The sequence below is a fragment of the Lissotriton helveticus genome, chromosome 12 (genome assembly GCF_964261635.1).
Source record: "Lissotriton helveticus chromosome 12, aLisHel1.1, whole genome shotgun sequence".
Taxonomy (NCBI): Eukaryota; Metazoa; Chordata; class Amphibia; order Caudata; family Salamandridae; genus Lissotriton; species Lissotriton helveticus.
In genome coordinates this window covers 278,915,394-278,931,608 of record NC_136073.1, presented here as the reverse complement: position 1 = coordinate 278,931,608, position 16,215 = coordinate 278,915,394, and the positions used below count along the sequence as shown (strand labels likewise).

Genomic DNA, 16,215 nt, shown 5'->3' with positions numbered 1-16,215 from the left:
AGTACTTTGTTGGTAACATGTATTTGGAAGGCTTTCAATGCTAGAAACACTGCTAGTAGTTCTAGATGATTGATGTGCAGTCTTCTTTCCTGCCCACTCCACCTTCCTTGTACTGTGTATTTGTCCATATGTGCTCCCCATCCGGTGAGCGATGCGTCCGCTGTTATTGTCACCTGTGGAATTGGTTCTAGGAACGACCGCCCCTTGGCAATGTTTGTTATGTTCCACCACTTCAGAGAGCGGTGTGTGCGGTCGTCTACCAACACCAGATCTGTAATCTGCCCTTGAGCCTGATTCCACTGTGTCGCTAAGCATTCTTGTAGCGGACGCATTTGTAGTTTGGCATATGGTATTAGCAGTATGCAGGATGACATCATCCCTAATAGCTGCATGAACACTCTTGCTGTTAGTGAGTGTTGTGGCTGAAATCTTTGAATGACTGTAAGCATTGTTTGGATCCTGACTGGGTTGGGGTACACTTTGGCTTTTTCTGTGTCTATAGTAGCCCCCAGATATTGTTGAACCTTGTTTGGTTGTAGGTGTGACGTTGTGTAGTTCACCGTGAACCCTAGCTGGTGTAGTAGCTGAATTGTCTTTTGTGTGTTTTGAAGACATTCCTCTTGTGACCTGGCCTTTATTAGCCAGTCGTCCAAGTATGGGAAGACATGAATTTGTTGTCTTCTTAGGTGAGCTGCCACCACTGCCAGGCATTTTGTGAACACCCTTGGTGCCGTTGTGACACCAAACAGAAGGACTTTGAACTGATAATGTTGTCCTTCTACCACAAACCTGAGGTATTTCCTGTGGGCTTTGTGAATTGGGATATGAAAGTAAGCGTCTTTTAGATCCAGTGTAGAAAGAAAGTCCCCTTTCTTCAGTAAAGGAAGTACTTGTTGGAGCGTGACCATGTGGAAATGTTCCGAATTTATGTATGCGTTGAGAGGTCTTAGGTCCAGTATTGGCCTTAGAGACCCGTCCTTTTTGGGAATTAGGAAGTATAGGGAGTATACTCCTGTTCCTTGTTGGTGCTGTGGAACTTTCTCTATGGCATGCTTTTCTAGTAGGGATAGTACTTCTTGTTTTAACAGTGTCAGGTGATCTTGTTTCATTGGACGCTGTTTGGGGGGGATGTTTGGTGGGGTAGCTGTGAGTTCTAGGCAATAACCATGTTGGATAATTTGTCTCACCCACCTGTCTGATGTGATGTTTTCCCAGACAGGTAGGAACTGTGATAGGCGTCCCCCGACCGGTGTTATATGGTCTGGGGGGAGCTGTATGAAGTCACTGTTTTGGGGTTGGAGAGTTGCGGTTGTTGTTGTTTCCGCGACCTCTACCCTTGTTGTTGTTACCCCTGTAGCCACCTCTAGAATTACCTCTGGGTGATGTAGGTGTAAAAGAGGTTTGCTGCTGGCTTGTACCTGTATTTTGGATCCTCCTCTATAGGTGGATCTACGAAAGGAACCTCTTTGTGTCGGCTGTTGCAATGCTCCCATTGATTTAGCCGTTTCGGTATCCTTCTTCATCTTTTCTAGGGCCTCATCTGTCCCTGTGCCGAAAAGTGTTTTCCCATCAAAAGGTTGGTTCAGTAACGATGTTTGTACTTCTTGTTTGAACCCTGATACTCTGAGCCATGCATGTCTCCTTAACATGATGCTTGTGTTTGTAGACCTTGCTGCAGTGTCTGCCGCGTCTAGGGCGCACTTTATTGAAGTGTTAGTAATTAACTTCCCTTCTTGTATGAGTTGATCTGCCCTCTTTTGATGTTCTTTAGGGAGATGTGTGATGAGTTTTTCTAACTCATCATAATGCGCTCTGTCATACCTTGCAAGTAGTGCTTGCGTATTAGCTATGCGCCAGCTGTTTGACGCCTGAGATGCCACTCTCTTGCCAGAGGCATCTATTAGCTTAGACTCTTTGTCAGGAGGTGGAGCTTCTCCTGTAGATAAAGAGTTTGCTCTCTTACGAGCGTTTGTGACCACTAGTGAGTCTAGAGGAATTTGCCCTTTAATGTATATTGGGTCCTTTGGAGCTGCCCTATATTTTTTATCGATTCTTGGGTTCAATACCCTAGCCCTCACTGGGTCTTTGAATATCTCTGATGTATGACTGAGAAGGCCCTTAAGCATTGGTAGTGTTCCTGATGTTCTTTGTGCAGTAGGTAGTGTTTCTAATAAGAAGTCCTCTATTTGAGGTTCTGCATGTAGTTCTACCTTATGATATGTTGCTGCTCTATTAATGAGTTGTGCAAAACCAGTATTGTCATCAGGAGGTGAAGGTTTTGAGGGGTACAATTCAGGGTCGTTATCATTATCTGACCCTACATTATACTCTTCCCATGGGTCTGCCTCCTCTGGGATTGTGTCTTCATCATCCCCAGGATGTTCCCCCTCCCCTGTGTCACTCTCTACATCTGTTGTAAGTGTAGATGGTCGTGTGGGAGGAATATTTGGCCTATTGTGAGGAAGAGGAGAAGATGGTGTGTGTGTAGGTTTGGGAGAAGAGGGAGGAGTTGTATTCGTCCCCATTGTTCTCTTCTTCGGATGAGTCTTGTCGTCCGAATGTTCATTCTTCCTCTTTTTAGGTAGTTCTGTGACTACCTTGCCAGTCTTTGGGTCAATAAACAGAGTCTTTTGTTTAGGATCAGTCCCGTGTTCCTGTGTCGGTACCGCAGTTTTCGGGTCCGAAAGGTGTTTTTTCTTTTGAATGTCCATTTGTATTTTCGGTACCGAGGTTTTAATCGGATCCGATTTATTCGGTATCGAAGATGTCCCCGGTGTCGAGGGTGTTTTCGACGCCGAAGCGTGCTTCGGTGTCGACATGGACTGCTTCGACTTCGAGCTTTCCTTGACTTGGAGCTTCGGTGTCGATGTGGTCCGTTTATCGGAACCGGAACCACTATGATGGGAGACCGAGTGTTTCGGTTTCTGTTTCGTTGCCGGGCTCGAAGGCGGGGCATTGGAAACTTTTTTCGGTTGTCTGACCGGGCTCGAAGGCGGGGTCGATACCGTGTGGGGTCTGTTTTTTGGTAAAGGGACGTCGTCACTCACGGTTTGTTGGACGTCGATTTGTTCGACGTCAGACTCGTCCGCTTCAGACCCCGCCTCGTCGGCCTCTTCTTCCTCCTCTTCTGGGTGCTGGTCCTCAAACAGCTCCGGGATTGCTTGTGACTGCATTCTCGATACCTCGTGTCTTCGGGCTCGACGGTTTCTAATCGTCGATTTTGAAGAGAACGCTGCACAGGCCTCACAGTCCCTGGATTCGTGTTCAGGGGACAAGCAGAGGTTGCACACCTCGTGTAGGTCCTTGTGTGGGAACTTAGCACCACACGTTGGACATTTTTTGAATGGAGTCCTTTCCATGGACCCCGGGCTGGACTACGTTGAGTTTCTCGTAGTCGTCGTCCTTCGAACCGCGTCGGTATGGAGTGAAGTCGCGTTCGATAACGATACCGTCGATTTGGAAAGGAAGTACGCGCCGGTTATAACCTTCTTTGTTGAAGTCGGTCCGGAGCGCTTCGATCCTCATCCGAACCCGATGGCGGAAAAAAACCAATCTAAGGATGGAGCCGATGCCCATGCGCACTAACACCGAGAGGAGGAGTCATCTATGACGACAAAGACTTCTCCAGAAGAAAAACAAAGTGCAATCATCCGAACCCAACACCAGATGGCGATCTATTCATAAATGTACCATCTGCAGCCCATATGCCTCGAACTTGAGTGTTACAGACTTAGCCACCAATCAGGCTGGCTTAATGCCGAGGTCAGTTATGCACTCTCCTGCCTATTCTTAAGTGAACATTGAGCGGAGGTGGGCCTCATGTGGCATGGCAAGCGAAAGCTTCAGAATTTGGTATTTCTGCATATTAACCTTGAACCCAGACACCTCCCCAAAGTAATGGAGCCCAAATACCAGGGCGGGTAGAGATGACATTGTGTCGGTAAGAGCGAGAATCACATCATCCGCATATAGGGTGATGAGGTGATGGTCTCCTCCAAAAGCGATTCCCGGGGTGGCTGGATTGGCCCTCATTCTTCTTGCCAGTGGCTCCATGCATAGATGAAACAGCAGAGGGGAGGGTGAACCCCCCTGCCATGTGCCTCTCTGGATGGGAAAAGGTTTTGCCAGCACACTATTAAGTATCACCAATGCCCGAGGGACGGTGTAGACACTGCAGACCCAGCTTCAATGTCCATCTCTGAGGCCGAATTGTTTCAAAGTCTCAAACATATAGTGCCAGTGCACCATGTCAAATGCCTTTTCGGTGTCGATTGAAAGGAGGAGAGCCTCTCTCTGAAAATGTGTATCTTGTCCATAAGATGGAGGATGTGTTTGATATTGTCCCCACATTGGTGGTTAGGGATGAAACCGGCCTGATTGGGGTCAATCAGGCCGAGCATTATTATTATTATTATTATATTTATTTTTATAGAGCGCGCAGCTACCCGGAGGTTTCCCGGCACTAAGACATCTTGAGCGACAGTACAGTTGGGGAACATAGGGGCCTGTAAGGGGTTATTGGTTAAACAACCATGTTTTTAGGTTCCTACGGAATTGGAGGTAGCATTTATCTGTGCGGAGTTGTATGGGGAGAGAATTCCAAAGAGAAGGGGCAAGGTATGAAAAGGAACGTCCACCCATTCTTGCTCGGGTTATCCTGGGTACCTGAAACTTATGTTGGCCTGAGGAGCGGAGGGTTCTTGGGGGGCAGTATTGATGAACAAGGGTGCTCAGGTAGGAAGGTGCTTTACCTGCCTTAATTCTGTGCATGAAACACATGGCTTTAAACTTTGGGCGGCATTCGATTCGAAGCCAATGAAGACTGCGTAGACCAGAGGAGGTGGAAGATTTTTTGGGCAGTTTGCAAAGCAGCCTAACCGCTTCATTTTGTACTGTTTGGAGTTTCCTAGTGACTTCTTTGCAGGCTCCCAGGTACAAGATGTTGCCGTAGTCCAGTCTAGATGTAATTAGGGCTTGGACTACGTTTTTTTGTGTATCCTGGGGGATCATCCACATGATTTTCCTGAGCCACTTGAGGATGGTAAAACAGGTGGCTGCAACTCTAACCGCTTGTTGTTTCATAGACATTTGGTCGTCAAAAATGATACCAAGATTGCGGGCGGTTTTGGATGGAGAGGGTGTTGTACCCATCTGGGGTGGCCAATGTTGAGGGCCCCATAGAGCGGTGTGTTTACCAAACAGAAGCAGTTCGGTCTTTCCTCCGTTAAGTTTCAGTTTATTATCATGCATCCATTTGGCAATGTTGTTTAGACCGGAGCAGAGGGAAGACGGGCTAGAGTGTGCATTGGCGGAGAGTGAATAAATGAGCTGGGTATCGTCAGCATGAGGGTATTAAGGCGATGGGCAAGGATGCTGGTGAATAATTTGGCATCAATATTCAGGAGTGATAGAAGTCTGAGAGACCAGCATAGGGTAAAATCTTCACAGGGCTCTGGGATAACTGAATTAGAGGCTTCCAGCATGGTGTATTTGATGGACCGGGTGTCGGTGAAGGAGTTAAAAAGGCAGGTAAGCAACAGAGCCAGAACCTGACAGAAAGCTTTATAGAACTGTGGATAGGGGACTTAATCGGCTTTAGGCGTGCAATAGCCGAGATGAACAAGTTACTTACCTTCGGTAACGCTTTTTCTGGTAGATACTATATCTGCCTGTGGATTCCTCACCTTGTGAATATCCCCTTGCGTCAGCAACATTCGGAAATTCTTTTGTAGCTTCGCGCCGACGTGGATCCGGACGTCACAGAGGCACGGCATCGCACGCGACCTCGCTGACGTCACCGGCGCCTATAACAGGCCCACGCCGGCGTGATGACATCAGTTCCGCCCTTTTTTCCGTGCCATCGAGGCACACGGACGGACCGATGATAGTAGAAATATACACAGTATACGTAGTATAGAAACAAGGTAACACACACAGTGTGAAGCAAATGCAATAACAACATTTGAAATAAACATTTCCATGACAATAAAATAACACATCATAGAAACTCTGGCATAGAAGAGTGGACAACGGGGAGGCGGGTGGGTCAGTGAGGAATCCACAGGCAGATATAGTATCTACCAGAAAAAGCGTTACCGAAGGTAAGTAACTTGTTCTTCTGATAGATACATCTGCCGTGTGGATTCCTCACCTTGTGAATAGAGTCCCACAGCAGTCCCCACTCCCGGAGGAGGGTGTCCACTCTGCTATACCAGGAAATCATGGAGGACAGAGCGCGCGAAGTGGCCGTCCCTCCTCACCTCGGTATCCAAGCAGTAGTGCTTCGCGAAAGTGTGGAGGGAGGCCCAAGTCGCGGCTCTGCAAATGTCCTCAACAGGTACACCTCTAGACAAAGCAGATGATGCAGACTTTGCTCTAGTCGAATGTGCTCTAATACCCTCTGGAGGGTCCTTACCAGCCAAAGAGTAGCAGATCTTAATGCAGAGCACGATCCACCTCGACAGAGTCCTCTTATGGACCGCTCTTCCTTTCTTGCAGCCAGCAAAGCCAACGAAGAGCTGGTCGTCCACTCGACAGTCTTTAGTCCTGTCCAAGTAAAAAGACACCGCCCTCTTGGGGTCAAGACGGTGTAATCTCTCCTCCTCCTTGGAAGGGTGAGGGGGAGGATAAAAGGTAGGAAGGGTAATGGATTGACCAAGGTGGAAAGGAGTCACCACCTTAGGCAGAAAAGCAGCCCTGGTCCTAAGAACCATTCGTTCAGCATGAATGGTCAGGAATGGGGGCTTGGAACTAAGAGCTTGAAGCTCACTTACCCTCCTTGCTGAGGTTATTGCAACGAGAAAAACCGTTTTCAAAGTCAGAAGCCTCATGGGACACTTGTGAAGAGGCTCAAAGGGAGCACCCATCAAAAATGTCAAAACTAGGTTCAAATCCCACTGAGGCACAACAAAGGGTGTAGGAGGGAACCTATTAGTAAGGCCCTTCAGAAACCTTAAAACAATGGGAGACTTAAAAAGAGAAGGCTGGTCAGGCATACAGATAAATGCCGACAGCGCAGACAGATATCCCTTCACCGTGGCAACAGCAAGCCCCTGCTGGGCCAGGGAAAGGGCAAACTGGAGCACATCAGATAAATGGGACCTCAAAGGGTCTATAGACTTCTCCCTGCACCAAACAACAAATTTAGACCACCTATAAGAATAGATGGACTTAGTGGAGTCACGCCTGGCCGACAAAATGACATCCACCACATCGTGAGGGAGAGAAAAAGAAATCAGGTTGCCCCGCTCAATCTCCAGGCATGAAGGTGTAAGGTCTGGAGGTGGGGGTGTAGAACCTGCCCCTCCATCTGAGAGAGGAGATCTGCCCTGTAAGGGAGACGGAGCGGCGGGTGAGAGGAGAGGTGGAGAAGGTCTGAATACCACACCCTTCTTGGCCAATCCGGGGCGATCAATATGACTTGGGCCCGGTCTTGGCGAATCTTCCTCAGAACCCGAGGAATCAAGGGTATGGAAGGAAATGCGTAAAGGAGCTGCGAGTTCCAACTCAACTGAAACGCGTCCCCCAAGGCTCCTTGCATCGGATACTGGAGACTGCAGAATGACAGGCAGTGAGCATTCTCGTGAGTGGCGAACAGGTCCACCCGAGGTGTCCCCCACATCTGAAAGATGTCGTGAACCACCTCCGGGTGAAGCCTCCACTCGTGATCGGCAGAGAACTGCCGACTGAGACTGTCTGCACGAACGTTCAGAACCCCGGCCAGATGATTTGCCATCAGACAAATCTGATGGTCCTGAACCCAGGACCAGAGACGCAGAGCCTCTCTGCAGAGACACTGCGACCCCACTCCTCCCTGCTTGTTGATGTACCACATCGCGGTCGTGTTGTCCGTCAGGACCTGGACTGACTGACCGCGAAGGGAAGGGAGGAAGGCCTTGAGCGCCAAACGTATCGCCCGCAATTCTAGAAGGTTGATGTGAAGCAACCTTTCCTCTGGAGACCAAAGACCCTTGACCTCCAGGTCTCCCAGATGAGCACCCCACCCGAGAGTGGATGCATCCGTTATCACTGTGGCCACCGCTGGAGGAAGTTGAAAAGGCTTTCCTTGTGACAGATTGCCTTCCACGCTCCACCAAGACAGATCCGCTGCAGCTTCCCTGGAGATCCTCACTGACTCCCCGAGATCTCCGTTGTGCTGATACCACTGCCTGTGGAGGCACCACTGGAGTGCCCTCATGTGCCAGCGTGCATGGTTGACCAACAGAATGCATGAAGCCATCAGACCGAGTAGGCGAAGGACCTTCAGGACTGGAACGACCGCTCCATTGTAAAATAAAGGAATCATCTCCCGTATGTCGCGAATTCTTTGAGGGGGAGGGAATGCACGACATACGGTTGTGTCCAGTACCGCACCTATGAACAGGTTGCGCTGTGAGGGCACCAGGTGAGACTTGGGTACATTTATCGAAAAACCCAACCTGTGCAACAACTGAGTTGTCTCTTGCAGATGATGGAGCACCTTCTCTGGCGACTCCGCTTTGATCAGCCAGTCGTCTAGATACGGAAATACATGAATCCCCGTTCTCCTGAGATGAGCTGCCACCACTGCCATCACCTTGGTGAAGACTCGAGGTGCAGTAGTAAGGCCAAACGGAAGGACCACAAACTGGTAATGCTGTGACCCAACCGTGAAACGGAGATACTTTCTGTGACACTTCAAGATGGGAATATGAAAATACGCATCTTGCAAGTCGATCGACACCATCCAGTCCTCTTCCAACAGCGCCTGAAGAACCTGTGCAAGAGTGAGCATTTTGAACTTTTCCTGCTTCAGGTAAAGGTTCAAAATCCTGAGGTCCAGGATTGGCCGAAGTCTGCCATCTTTCTTGGGGATCAGGAAATACCGGGAGTAGCACCCCTGACCCCTTTCCTGCTCTGGAACCACCTCTATTGCACCCTTTCGAAATAATGCCAGGACTTCTTCCTGCAAGAGAAGCAGGTGGTCTTCTGAACAATAACCCTGGCAAGGAGGGTAATTGGGAGGGAATTCCTGGAAAGGAAGAGCATACCCATTCTCTACAAGATTGAGAACCCAAAGATCCGATGTTATAAATTCCCAATCTTGTAGAAAATGAGTAAGCCGACCCCCTACTGGGCCCACATGATCCGGAATGGCGGATCTAGGGCTGCTTTGCTGCGTTGGCCGGGGGTTGGGAAGGAGAGGAGGAGGAGGAGGAGGAGGAAACTTGACGACCTCTAGGACGGGGTCTTTGTCTGCCTCTGTACGACTTGTACAGTGTGTTCTGCTGCTGCTGCTGAGGCTGCTGCTGCTGGAATGATCTGTAAGATCGAAAGGAAGATCGGCCAAATCCTCTGAAACGTCTTCCGGTAGTACCTCTGGATTGAAGGCCTAAAGATTTTGCAGTGGCCCTACTGTCCTTAAAACGTTCCAAGGCAGTATCAGCCTTCTTTCCAAACAGACCTGAACCATCAAAGGGTAAGTCCATTAAAGCAGACTGGACATCAGCAGAAAACTCTGAAGATTTGAGCCAAGCAGCTCTCCTAGTAGCCACAGAGGAACCCATGACTCTTGCCACCGAGTCTGCAGTGTCCAAACCACTCTGGATGACCTGTCTCGCAGCCGCTTGGGTGTCCGAGATTACTTCTTGAAAATCCCTCCTGTCATCCTCAGGAACCTTTGGAATGAGTTGTTTGACAGAGTCCATCAAAGCATGGATATATCTCCCCATCAAACACGTAGCATTGGTTGACTTCAATGCCATGCTGGCTGATGAAAAAACCTTTTTAGCATTTTGGTCCTGTTTCCTGGATTCCTTGTCTCCAGGAACCTGTGGAAATGCCCCAGCAGATTTTTTAGAACAGGCAGCCTGCACTACCAAACTCTCAGGAAGAGGATGCGTTGTTAAAAATGCAGGGTCATCCGGCGCAGCTCTATATCTTCTTGCCACAGATCTAGAAACCGCTGGAGCAGTCAAGGGTTTCTTCCAGACCTCATAGACAGGTTCAGACAACGCCTCGTTGAATGGTAACATAGGCTCGATCACAGATGAGGGTGAATGAAGTACCTCAGTTAAAATATTGGGTTTATAATCAGCTGTAGGCAGAGTTATATTTAGTAAACTCGCTGCCTTCTTAATCACAGTGTGGTAAGGCACCACATCCTTAGATGGAGCATTCGATACAGAAGCCAACTCCCATTCAGGTGACAGTTCAAGACCACTGGCTTCACCTAACTCATCAAAGGGATCCTCAGAATCCTGTAATTCTCCTTCCTCAGTGTCAGAATACCCATATTTTTCCTCTTCTAAAAGTCTCTGGGCCTTTCTCCGAGACCTTTCTTTCACAATCGAAGTTAAAGGATTCGGAATCGACTCCGACGGGGTCGCTGCCGGCGTCGAGCCCGACGTCGGACGAGGCTTCTCGACACGAGGTCGGACAGAATCCTGCCTCGGAGTCACGGGTATCGGCGTCGATGGGATCGGCGTCGATGGAGCCGGCGTCGTGCGCTTCGGCGTCGACGACACCGGTGGTGTCGGAAAATGCCAATGCGGCGGTAGAGCCGGCATAAAGGGCATGAAGGGTGCAGGGGCATAAGCCTGCGGAACCCCTAGATTAAAGGCCATAGGACCCGTGGGACCAACAGGTGCACCAGACGGGAACATTGCCCTTGAATATACACCATACATGGCGTTCAGGAACTGGGAAGGATCCTGACCTGGAGTCGGAAACTCAGGATACGGACCTCTCGGATGTTCCCGGGGAGGCGGAGTCGATACGACGTCGACCTCTTCTTCGGGCGCCGGAGCCGGAGTCGATGAACCATCGGGTGCCAGAACTTCGGCTCCACCAGCCCCCTGCTCCTCACCTTCATCCTCCTGACCAGAAGGATTTGATGGAATTGGAGATTGGACCTGTTCCTGAGGCTCGGGTGAAACTGGATGCACAGCCTCTTCATGTTCCGACTCCGAAACCTCCACTTCTTTACACACGAGCTTGATCTGGGACCTTGGTTTCGAGCTAGAGTCCTTCCCAGAGTGATGACGTGACTCATGGGACTTCCTTCTGTGTTTCTTCTTCGAAGACTTCGAAGCGTGTGCTGATGATGACTCCGAGCGTGACCTCGAACGAGACCTCGACCTCGATCTCGACCTCGACCGACGAGATCGAGATTTTGACGACTTCTTAGCTTTTTTGCTCTTGAGTTTCGCCATAAGGAGCTTTGTCTCCCTCTCTCTTAAGGCTTTTGGAGTCATCTTCTTACAACAGGAACAGTCCTCGACATCGTGGTCCGAGCTCAAACACCATACACAGCATTCGTGGGGGTCGGTGATTGACATGGTCTTGCCACATTCACCGCAGGCTTTAAATCCCGTCTTCTTCGACGACATCTCGAAGAAAATGTAAGAAAGACACAATTACGAAGAAATAGTAACAAAGTTACTGGAAGCTACTACACGATCCCTGAAAACCGTTAGCGTCGACGACGCGGAAAAAAGGGAACTAATGTCATCATGCCGGCGTGGGCCTGTTATAGGCGCCGGTGACGTCAGCGAGGTCGCGTGCGATGCCGTGCTTCTGTGACGTCCGGATCCACGTCGGCGCGAAGCTACAAAAGAATTTCCGAATGTTGCTGACGCAAGGGGATATTCACAAGGTGAGGAATCCACACGGCAGATGTATCTATCAGAATACCTCATCAATCCAGATGGGCCTCGCCAAGCTCTCAGAATCGTGACAAAAGAGGAAGCACCGGAGTCGCCTCCAGGTACCTGGAATTACCTTCAGCAGGACCATGTGGAGCTTTGTATAGTGTGCTATTGAAGTCTTGGAAGACTGCTGTGATTTGAGTATCTCAGCAGACCTCAGTGCCCAGGATGTTATGAATCATTTTGATAGTATCCTTAAGGGTGTAAGTTCGAAGTCATTGGACTAGCATATGGTCACAGCGATCGCTCCATAAATAAAATATATGTTTTTGTTGTGCCATTACATATTCTGCCCTAGCAAGCTCCAGGCCCTTGATTTGCAGGCGCGCCTTTTCCAATTCCCCCCACATCCTCAGGGCCTCTATACATTTATATTTGGCTTCCCCTGGTAGCCCCAAACCTTAACTCCTATTGCTTTCTCCTATTTCCCCCAACTTAACACCAGTAGATTGTCCACTGTGGTAGTGGATTCCACACAATAACTCTCCACTGTCCTGAAAGCCATAAAAAATGGGTTGCAACTATTTCCATTATGCAATGGCCTCCTTTTTCATAGACAAGAAGTTCTTCATCTTGTATTTTCCAAATTTAAGTCAATACATGGCTGGAAAAGTCTAAACACCTCACAAAAGAGCAGGTCACAATGGCAACATAAAGAAAAGTATACTTGCATTGTATCTCGTATCCAGTCCTCTGTGGTTCAGTGACTGGCGCTGCTGCAGTCTCAGATTTCCATTCACATACAACTGGGACCCTGAGATTGGAGAGGAGTACTGGATGAAGGCCATACTTTGCATCACAAATGTGGACATCCGCTGAAAGAGGCATTATACTTCATGTTACACTCCTATGGTACAAGTGAAGAGTAATGATTCTGCACAACGTATTTCAAGATTTCCTTTGACAAATGTGTGAAGAACACTCTTCAAAACCAATCATTTGTATTGACAACTAGAAAATCTGGCAGGAGATATTTTAGAACGAGGAAACATTTGTTTTAATATTAAAATATGTATTAAATGTGCTAGAATAAGTATACAGCTTAGTTATTAAACATGCAAAATATCTCAAGTACGTGCTCACTTGCACAAGTTAATTATCAACAAAGAAGTGATGCTATCTTACACATTTATATATACATATGTCATATATACACACACATATATATATATATATATATATATATATACACACACACACGTCATATATAGATATATATACACACATATATACATATATACACACATACACATATACATGTGTGCATCTGCAGATGTACGGTGTTTAATATTTTATTTATTACCACACTTGAATTTGGGGACAGTCAAAGTTTCACCAGAATCAAAGCCTCAAGTGGGTCATGGTACCCCTCCCTTTATTATTCAATGGTAATAAATAGCCTAATACACAGGGTCGTGGCCATGGAGGCGAAGAGGGCGGGCGGGCTCTGGTAGAGATCCGCCTCTCATCTCCTGATATCCTTCCAATTATCCTGAGATAGGCTGGCCGGAGCCTCAGCCGTGTGCTGCAAAAGACTCAACACGCCAGTGGCATACTTTCGGGTGCTCGGGCCAGCTCGGAGGCTGGTGGAAATCGGGAACGCCGACAGAGGAAGGCGCGGACCAGCTCCCAAAGACAGGAGGCGGGCCTGCCAATACTACGCAAGCCCAGGGCTGCGCGAGGAGACAGACAAGCCTGGCCCCAGGGAAACGAAACGGAGACACAGAGTGTCTCTCCATGGACTGCCTGATGCGAGTGGCAGCGATTCTACACCACAGATGAGTGGATGCTCGGTTAAGAAGGAGACAAATAGCAAGGAGGCCTGGGCACAGAAACACATGAGGAATCAGAGCCAGAAACAAGACCACGCTGCAGGAGCACAAAGGCAGACCAGAGGTGAGCAATAACAGCCTAGAAGCAAAGTGGAAAAACAAGCCCACTATAATCACCCTGCACCATATGCAATAAATCAATGGGATCTACCCCGAGACAGAGGGGAGATAAGGGGCCCCGGGGCCCCATCTGGTGGGCTCGTAGACGGTACCGGACGCGCAGTAACGTGCACAAGGCTACCGGACACTTAGGTAGTAAGGGGGACATTGGGACAGCTACCTGGGCGTAGTGTCCCACAACAAACAACATAACTTGACAGACAATACCAGAATTGAAGAGGCAACGGTGCAAGCCAGAAAGTATAAGGCAGTGAGCCATCGTGGAGCAATGTATGACGAGGGCCCAGAAGGCACTACAGCACAGCACCTGACCATGCACATGTAACCCGCAATACCAACCTCGACGAATAGCGCTACTGAGAAGCTGTATGCTGGGCCTAACAAATAAAGACAACCACTGTAGAACCGAGAGGGAAACAAAAATAGACACAAACACAATGGAGCTTGGGCTCCTTCTTGCAATATATAGCTGCTTAACGCGTGGCTATAAACAACAAAAAACAGCCCGTTAAGCATGAAACACTGTGAAGATCGGAAGGGGAACAGAGCTTAAACAACGCAGGGCTATACAAACAAACGATGTAACCATATGTCAGACATGGGTCGTCTTCGGTTGGGTGCAGGGGGTCAGGCCAGTCACCCGCCTCTACCCCACTCCTAACCGGATATGCCATTGACTAAAACCTCTACGGACCCCATGTCTAGTAAACTCGATGCAGTCCTGGCTGCCGTGGAGAAGCTGAGTGCCACAATAGAATTAACAAAGACTTCGCTTGAAAACAAGACTGATAATGTAGCCTTAGAAGTAAATCTCCTGCATGCGGACCATAGAAAACTAGTTGACAGAACACAAGCATTGGAGGATACGGTAGCGGAACTCTCCCCGCAGACTTAAGAAGCGGACAAGCGCCTAGAGGAACTTGCAACTAAAGTAAAGCTCCTGGAACGCAGAGCAGGAGGCTCAGAAGGCCACTCCAGGTGCAACAACGTAAGGGTCCTGGGCCTTCCAGAAAGAGAAAAGCAGAGGGATACCATGACGTTTGTAGAAAAATGGATTTGTGACCTGCTACCAGAGGGTGCATTGTCAAAATACTTCATCGTAGAATGGGCCCATAGGGTGCCGGCTCGTCTTGCCCTCCTGTGAGGGGGCCCTAGGCCATTCCTGTTCGGGTACTGAACTACAGGGACAGAGATGCGATATTGCAAGACACCAGAAAATTACAGAAGTCCAAGTGGGGAATAGCACTGTAATGTTATTCCCAGACTATACAGCATCAGTCCAAAAACAGAGGTTCTCCTACATGGAAGTAAAAAGAAGGCTCCAAAGTCTTGACTTCAAATACTCGCTATAGTTCCCCCACCTAATTGCGCGTGGCAGCTAAAGGGAAAACTTACTTCTTTGAACCCCCAGGCTACCTGGAAGTGGCTAGACTCAGTAGCTCCTGAAACCGCTGTCTCACACAGCAAAAAACCTTTGAGCCCACATTTTAATGCAGAACTGAAGCAACGCAGATGGAGTCCAAGGCGTTATTAAGCACACATGGTCACAAAACCTCGGCACCAACCTGGAGCAAATACGTAAAGGACAGCGTAATGCGCTGCAAGCCGCAGCGGACATCAGCAGTCAGCAGAGTGACACCCTATCAGAGGAAACCTTACCGGGCCAGATGAGCGGTGCGGAGTCTGTTGACGGCCACTCAAATTTGCAGGACTCGGAAACAGTGCCAGATATAACACCTCAAGCGGCAGACAACATAATGAACTGTAAACCACCTAATGAACCCAGGCCTGGAAGCTGAAACGACGACTATGCAAGTACTGTGTGTCCTGATATGTGTCATGGTCCTCACCTTAATACTAATTGTATGTGCCATAAAAATATGCTTAACACTTCTTGCATATATGATCTAGCCTGGCTACCGAATTCAGAGAAACGGAGGGTCCCCCCTCTTTTTCCCCCTCCCATCTACACCTATGATGTTGATGCTCGGTGCAGCATCATAACTAAACGCGGTCGGGGCTTCAGCCAGTGCTCGACATTGAACATGAAGGGGAGCATATACCTTTCTTATCTGTAACACTCATCAGCACCAGATGCCCAAGTGACCCAACCCACTGACATCTGTTGACATGTTTATTGGTTTAGATGTTTGGACGACTGCATGTTGCAACCTCCACCTATTGGTATTAAATGTTTTGATTAAGGTTAGTTTATTCACACAGAACGTTCGAACGTATACCCACGCCAAAAGCAGCTTGACAATGCAATACAGAGCAGCCCCACCCCTGAGACCCCCAGCGGATGCATAGATACCCCTAGAATCCTCCTTCCAGGGGCTGGCCCGCACACACATCCCAGGTAAAATGCCACACATTAAAATATGCACATGGCATGTTAGGGGGATCAATACTCCTTCACGGTATCTCCACCGGATCTACTCTTACTTGAAAAGGCACAAAGTGCAAATAGCGCTTCTCCAAGAAACACATCTCATCAAGCACGAATCCTTGAACTTACACATAAGATGGAGAGGCCAAATATATGCCACTGGCTACTCGGCCTTTGCCAGAGGTGC

At 48.6% G+C, this 16,215-nt stretch overlaps 1 protein-coding gene across 1 annotated transcript in view; it reads right to left on the bottom strand.

Moving 5' to 3' along the window:
- The window catches only part of TMEM231 (transmembrane protein 231), a 223,246-nt gene that overhangs the window by 157,637 nt on the left and 49,394 nt on the right, over positions 1-16,215 (bottom strand). Inside the window, exon 4 of the mRNA XM_078668442.1 lies at positions 12,359-12,502. Coding sequence (XP_078524568.1) covers positions 12,359-12,502 — 144 coding nt within the window. The remainder of the gene's footprint in view (positions 1-12,358; positions 12,503-16,215) is intronic.